The following is a 7,308-nucleotide window of genomic DNA, read 5'->3' on the forward strand; positions in this document are numbered from 1 at the left end:
AGAGAGACAGAGACAGAGAGAGAGAGAGACAGACAGAGTGAGAGATAGAAAGAGATTGTGAGAGAGACAGAGAGACAAAGATAGAGACAGAGAGAGAGCGAGACACACACACACAGAAAGTGAGACAGAGAGAGAGAGACTGAGAGAGAGAGGGTGATCAGGGTGTGTGTATACAGTCCATGGGTATTGATCGGGGGGGGGGGGGGAGGGGTTGGTGTTACGGCTAGGGATGTGAATGGGGGGAGTGGGTAGACTCTGTCATGAATTCAACTGTCATTGTAACCCATGTATAAACTGACCTAAGTTGTACACCTTGAGAACATTGACCACTAGGGGGTGAACTTGTGGGAGACACTCCTAACCTGGACTTTCAGGTATAAAAGGGGGAACTCCACCCACCTTCATCACTTCAGTGCTGGCTAATAAAGGTAACTGGTCACAGAGTGACCTTCTCTCAAGTATGGGCCTTGTGTGCATTTATACTGTATAGTAAGGGCATCTCATTGGCGACGAGAAACTGGGATTTAAACCACGTGAGCATGGCCACTAGCAGCACAGAAGAGAGGTACTGTGTCGGTGATGATTGGGCCGATTTTATTGAGAGACGACAACAAAGTTTTGTCACTAAGGAATGGTTGGGACAGGATTCGGCCGACAAACGCAGGGCTCATCTCCTGACGGTTTGTGGATCCAGGACGTACTCCCTGATGAAGGACCTTCTAGCGCCAGAGAAGCTGGCGGACAAAACGTTCGAAGAGCTCAGTAAGTTGATCGAGGAACACTTTAAACCGGCGAGCAGCATGCACATGGTGAGACACCGGTTTTACACACACCGGTGGCGAGAAGGGCAAAGTGTTCCAGACTTCGTGGCAGATCTCCGGCAACTGGCGAGCCTATGTAAGTTCCCAGATACATGCAGAGCGGAGATGCTGCGAGACATCGGGCACGCTGGGGTTTTCAGGAAACTGATTGAGACGAAAGACTTGACCCTGGAAACAGCAGCTCTGATAACCCAGACATTTATCTCAGGGGAGGAAGAGACCAGAATGATGTTTGACAAAAATCTTGGCTCAAATGCGGCAAACGACCAGGGAGTCAACATTGTTAATGCGGCACACAATTCTCCAGGCAGACAGGGGCAGTCGGACATACCCGAGCTTGTAGTCGAACCCAAAGGGGGAATTCAACAGAGACAATGGCTAGCTGAACGGTGATTCATGCCATCGCAAGGGACAATGCGGCCAGTAATGGGGCCATCCACACCTGTTAATGGTGCGCTTAAGGACAGTTACAGAGACAGTCAGAGACGATCAACTGGTAATGGACCTTTTGTTTCCAACAACGGCTCACGTTGGAGGTGTGGAGGCAAACACCCAGCCAGAGCTTGCAGGTACCAGCAATATACCTGCAGAAACTGCAACGTCAGTGGTCACTTGGGACGTATGTGCAGGAAGCCTGCAGCCAGGTTGATGTACGAGGAGGACGGGCCCGATGTAAGCCCTACGAGGCCAAATGGACACTGGGGGAAATCGCTGGAAGCTGAAGTTCAGCGAGTTCATGTGGAGCACATATACAGTTCATACACCAGGACGCCACCGATAATGATGAAAGTGCTCCTCAATGGCATCCCAGTATTAATGGAGCTAGACACAGGGGCCAGCCAGTCCCTGATGAGTATCAAACAGTTCGACAAGTTGTGGGCGTCCAAGGCCAGGAGGCCAAAATTATTGCCGATTGACGCACAGCTACGGACATATACAAAGGAGATAATTCCGGTGCTAGGCAGCGCCACGGTAGTCGTGACCCACAAAGATTCAGAGAACAGGTTGCCACTCTGGATTGTCCTGGGGGACAGTCCCACACTGCTGGGGAGGAGTTGGCTTGCTGTCATGAACTGGAAATGGGGCGATGTCAATGCAATTTCTTCTGTGGAGCGAGTATCATGCTCACAGGTCCTGGACAAATTTGACTCATTATTTCAACCCGGCATCGGCACTTTCATGGGGACCAAGGTAGTGATTCACATAAACCTGGACGCCAGACTAGTACACCACAAGGCCAGAGCGGTGCTGTACGTGATGCGGGAAAAGATAGAAGGCGAATTGGACCGCCTGCTGAGGGAAGGCATCATCTCGCCAGTCGAATTCAGTGACTGGGCAAGCCCGATCGTGCTGGTGCTCAAGGCGGATGGGTCGGTCAGGATATGTGGTGATTACAAGGCCACCATCAATCGGGTGTCACTCCAAGACCAGTAGCGATCCAGAGAGCACCCAGACCCCGTAACACGACGGAGCTGTGTTTGTTCCTGGTGCTCCTGAACTATTTTGGTAACTTTCTTCCCAAATTGAGCACGCTGCTAGAGCCGCTACACGTGCTCCTACGCAAAGGTCGCGAATGGGTCTGGGGGGACAGCCAGGAAAGGGCTTTTGATAGAGCACGCAATTTGTTCTGCTCCAACAATCTGTTAACACTATAAGACCCATGTAAGAAACTTGTGTTAACGTGCGATGCGTCGTCCTATGGGGTCGGGTGTGTGTTGCAGCATGTTAATGCCAAGGGTCAGTTACAGCCGGTAGCTTATGCCTCCAGAAGTCTGTCCCAGGCAGAAAGGGGCTATGGGATGGTAGAAAAGGAAGCGTTAGCATGTGTATATGCAGTAAAAAAAAATGCACCAGTTCCTGTTTGGCAGGAAATTTGAGCTGGAGACAGATCACAAACCCCTAACGTTAGTTTTGGCCGACAACAAGGCCATAAATGCAAACGCATCGGCCCACATACAGAGGTGGGCACTCACGTTAGCTGCCTATGACTACACAATTCGGCACAGACCGGGCACCGAAAACTGTGCCGATGCACTCAGTAGGCTCCCACTAGCCACCACTGAGGGGGCAACTGAGCATGCTGCTGAGATAGTCATGGCTGTTGAAGCTTTCGAAAGCGAAGGCTCACCTGTGACAGCCCATCAGATCAAAGTCTGGACAAATAGAGACCCACTACTGTCTTTAGTCAAGAAATGTGTCCTGAATGGGGACTGGGCAGCCACGTACGGGTCATGCCCTGAGGAATTTAAACCATTTCACAGGCGCAAGGATGAACTCTCGATTCAGGCCGATTGCCTACTGTGGGGAAACCGCGTAGTCATGCCCCAGATGGGCAGAGAGGCGTTTATCAGAGAACTCCACAATGGGCACCCGGGCATTGTCATGGTGAAGGCAATTGCCAGCTCACACATTTGGTGGCCAGGGCTAAATGCAGACCTGGAACTTTGTGTTCGCAGGTGCAACACGTGTGCCCAGCTGGGCAATGCGCCCAAGGAAGCCCCCCTTAGCCCCTGGTCCTGGCCCGCCAAACCATGGTCACGCATCCATGTGGACTACGCAGGTCCTTTCACGGGAAAAATGTTTTTGGTTGTAGTAGACGCCTACTCCAAATGGATCGAGTGTGACATTTTAAATTCAAGCACATCCTCTGCCACGGTAGAAAGTCTATGTGCAATGTTCGCTGCCCACGGTCTACCGGACATCTTGGTCAGCGACAATGGCCCGTGCTTCACAAGCACTGAATTCCAGGACTTCATGGCAGGCAATGGAATTAACCATGTCAGAACGGCACCGTTCAAGCCGGCCTCAAACGGTCAGGCAGAACGAGCAGTGCAGATAATCAAACAGGGGATGCTCAGAATCCAAGGGGGTTCCCTACAAAGCCGCATATCACACCTCCTGTTGGCCAATAGATCCCGACCACACTCACTCACAGGGGTTCCACCAGCAGAGCTGCTAATGAAAAGGACGCTCAAAACCCGGTTATCCCTTATACACCCCACCATGAAAGAAATTGGTGAGAGCAGGCGCCAGTCACAATGTGACTACCATGACAGGAATGCGAGGGCGTGATGTATTGATGTCAATGATCCTGTCTTTGTCCTCAACTACGCTGCAGGGCCCAAATGGCTCGCAGGCACTGTGGTTGCCAAAGAGGGGAATAGGATTCTGGTAGTTAAACTTACCAATGGACAAATCTGCCGCAAACACGTGGATCAAACAAATAGGAGGTTCAGCAACCCCATAGAAGAAGCAGAGGAAGAACACGACGTAGAGTTCACTCCACCACAGGTGACCGAACACCGGAACCAAGTGGAGGAGAGCCCAGTCACTGTGGGCAGTCCGGACAGGCCTGAGGCACCGCAAACAGCAGACACTCAGGCCAGCGCCCAACAACCGGAGCCCCAACTCAGGCACTCTACAAGGGAGCGTAAACCACCAGAGAGACTCAACCTGTGATCCCAGTAATACTTTGGGGGAGGGAGGTGATGTCATGTATTCAACCAGCATTGTAACTCATGGGTAATCTGACCTAAGTTGTACACTGTGAGAACATTGACCACTAGGTGGTGAACTTGTGGGAGACACTCCTAACCTGGACCTTCAGGTATAAAAGGGGAAGCTCCACCCACCTTCATCGCTTCAGTGCTGGCTCATAAAGGTTACTGGTCACAGAGTGACCTTCTCTCCAGTATGGGCCCTGTGTACATTTATACTGTACAGTAAGGACATATCAACCTCCTCGGCTCTTACCTTCCTCTTTGCCTCCTCCAGCATCTTCTGCCTGGCCTTTTTCAGGATCTTGGACTGGCCTGACTTGGGAGCCAGGGCGCTGGCCTGCTGCTCCTTCAGGGCCAGCTGCTCGGGGCTGGGCTGGATGGTGAAGGGGTTCTCGATCCCGCACTCCTGCGAGTCGTCCACAACTGCAGGAAGGAACGGCAGAGGGTCAGGGCGAAGGCCTTTGTTTGTCCACCTCGTCCCGCCAGGGCTCGGCTCAACTGCTCGTCACTCCTCCACGTTCCCCAGTTTACAGAGCAATGTAGTTCCCTGTCTCCCAACACCTCAGCCCTGGCCTACCCGTCATTACCCAGGCTGGGCCTCCCTCCTCCCCAATCTCCCTCTCCGTACACTAACCCCACCCGCTCTCTCTCCCTCCCCCCCACTCTCACTCCCTCCCCCCCACCCACTCTCTCTCCCTCCCCCCCACCCACTCTCTCTACCGCCCCCCCACCCACTCTCTCTCCCTCCCTCCCCCCCACTCTCTCTCCCGCCCCCCCACCCGCTCTCTCTCCCTCCCTCCCCCCCACTCTCTCTCCCGCCCCCCCACCCGCTCTCTCTCCCTCTCCGTACACTAACTCCGCTCTCTCTCCCTCCCCCCCACCCGCTCTCTCTCCCTCCCCCCCACCCGCTATCTCTCCCTCCCCCCCACCCGCTCTCTCTCCCGCCCCCCCACCCGCTCTCTCTCCCTCCCCCCCACCCGCTCTCTCTCCCTCTCCGTACACTAACCTCGCTCTCTCTCTCTCCCTCCCCCTCACCCACTCTCTCTCCCTCCCCCCCACCCGCTCTCTCTCCCTCTCCGTACACTAACCTCGCGCTCTCTCCCTCCCCCCCACCCGCTCTCTCTCCCTCTCCGTACACTAACCTCGCTCTCTCTCTCTCCCTCCCCCTCACCCACTCTCTCTCCCTCTCCGTACACTAACCTCGCTCTCTCTCTCTCCCTCCCCCCCACCCACTCTCTCTCCCTCTCCGTACACTAACCTCGCTCTCTCTCTCTCCCTCCCCCCCACCCGCTCTCTCTCCCTCTCCGTACACTAACCTCGCTCTCTCTCTCTCCCTCCCCCCCACCCACTCTCTCTCCCTCTCCGTACACTAACCTCGCTCTCTCTCTCTCCCTCCCCCCCACCCGCTCTCTCTCCCTCTCCGTACACTAACCTCGCTCTCTCTCTCTCCCTCCCCCCCACCCGCTCTCTCTCCCTCCCCCCCACCCGCTCTCTCTCCCTCTCCGTACACTAACCCCGCTCTCTCTCCCTCCCCCCCACCCGCTCTCTCTCCCGCCCCCCCACCCGCTCTCTCTCTCTCCCCCCCATCCGCTCTCTCTCCCTCCCCCCCACCTGCTCTCTCTCTCTCCCCCCCCATCCGCTCTCTCTCCCTCCCTCCCACCCACTCTCTCTCCCTCCCCCCCATCCGCTCTCTCTCCCTCCCTCCCACCCACTCTCTCTCCCTCCCCCCCACCCGCTCTCTCTCCCTACCCCCCACCCGCTCTCTCTCTCACTCCCCCCCACCCGCTCTTCCTCCCCCCGCACCCACTCTCTCTCTCCCCTCCCCACCCGCTCTCTCTCCCTCCCCCCCCCACCCACTCTCTCTCCCTCCCCCCCCCACCCACTCTCTCTCCCTCCCCCCCCACCCACTCTCTCTCCCTCCCCCCCCACCCACTCTCTCTCCCTCCCCCCCACCCGCTCTCTCTCCCTCCCCCCCCACCCACTCTCTCTCCCTCCCCCCCACCCGCTCTCTCTCCCTCCCCCCCCACCCGCTCTCCCTCCCCCCCACCCACTCTCTCTCCCTCTCCGTACACTAACCCCGCTCTCTCTCCCTCCCCCCCACCCGCTCTCTCTCCCTCCCCCCCACCCGCTATCTCTCCCTCCCCCCCACCCACTCTCTCTCCCTCTCCGTACACTAACCCCGCTCTCTCTCCCTCCCCCCCACCCGCTCTCCCTCCCCCCCACCCACTCTCTCTCCCTCCCCCCCACCCGCTCTCTCTCCCTCCCCCCCACCCGCTCTCTCCCTCCCCCACCCGCTCTCTCTCCCGCCCCCCCACCCGCTCTCTCTCTCTCCCCCCATCCGCTCTCTCTCCCTCCCCCCCACCCGCTCTCTCTCTCTCCCCCCCATCCGCTCTCTCTCCCTCCCTCCCACCCACTCTCTCTCCCTCCCCCCCACCCGCTCTCTCTCCCTCCCCCCCCCCGCTCTCTCTCCCTACCCCCCACCCGCTCTCTCTCTCACTCCCCCCCACCCGCTCTTCCTCCCCCCGCACCCACTCTCTCTCTCCCCTCCCCACCCGCTCTCTCTCCCTCCCCCCCCCACCCACTCTCTCTCCCTCCCCCCCCCACCCACTCTCTCTCCCTCCCCCCCCACCCACTCTCTCTCCCTCCCCCCCCACCCACTCTCTCTCCCTCCCCCCCACCCGCTCTCTCTCCCTCCCCCCCCACCCACTCTCTCTCCCTCCCCCCCACCCGCTCTCTCTCCCTCCCCCCCCACCCGCTCTCCCTCCCCCCCACCCACTCTCTCTCCCTCTCCGTACACTAACCCCGCTCTCTCTCCCTCCCCCCCACCCGCTCTCCCTCCCCCCCACCCACTCTCTCTCCCTCCCCCCCACCCGCTCTCTCTCCCTCCCCCCCACCCGCTCTCTCTCCCTCCCCCCCACCCGCTCTCTCCCTCCCCCCCACCCGCTCTCTCTCCCTCCCCCCCCCGCTCTCTCTCCGTCCCCCCCACC

At 58.0% G+C, this 7,308-nt stretch overlaps 1 protein-coding gene across 1 annotated transcript in view; it reads right to left on the reverse strand.

Annotated features, from left to right (window-relative positions):
* The window catches only part of LOC139247098 (serine/threonine-protein kinase 36-like), a gene marked incomplete at both ends in the record, with an annotated part of 22,515 nt that extends 17,771 nt beyond the window's left edge, over positions 1 to 4,744 (reverse strand). Inside the window, one exon of the mRNA XM_070871509.1 lies at positions 4,575 to 4,744. Coding sequence (XP_070727610.1) covers positions 4,575 to 4,744 — 170 coding nt within the window. The remainder of the gene's footprint in view (positions 1 to 4,574) is intronic.
* Positions 4,745 to 7,308: the final 2,564 nt, after the last annotated feature.

Source organism: Pristiophorus japonicus, unplaced genomic scaffold (assembly GCF_044704955.1).
Source record: "Pristiophorus japonicus isolate sPriJap1 unplaced genomic scaffold, sPriJap1.hap1 HAP1_SCAFFOLD_2569, whole genome shotgun sequence".
Classification (NCBI taxonomy): Eukaryota; Metazoa; Chordata; class Chondrichthyes; family Pristiophoridae; genus Pristiophorus; species Pristiophorus japonicus.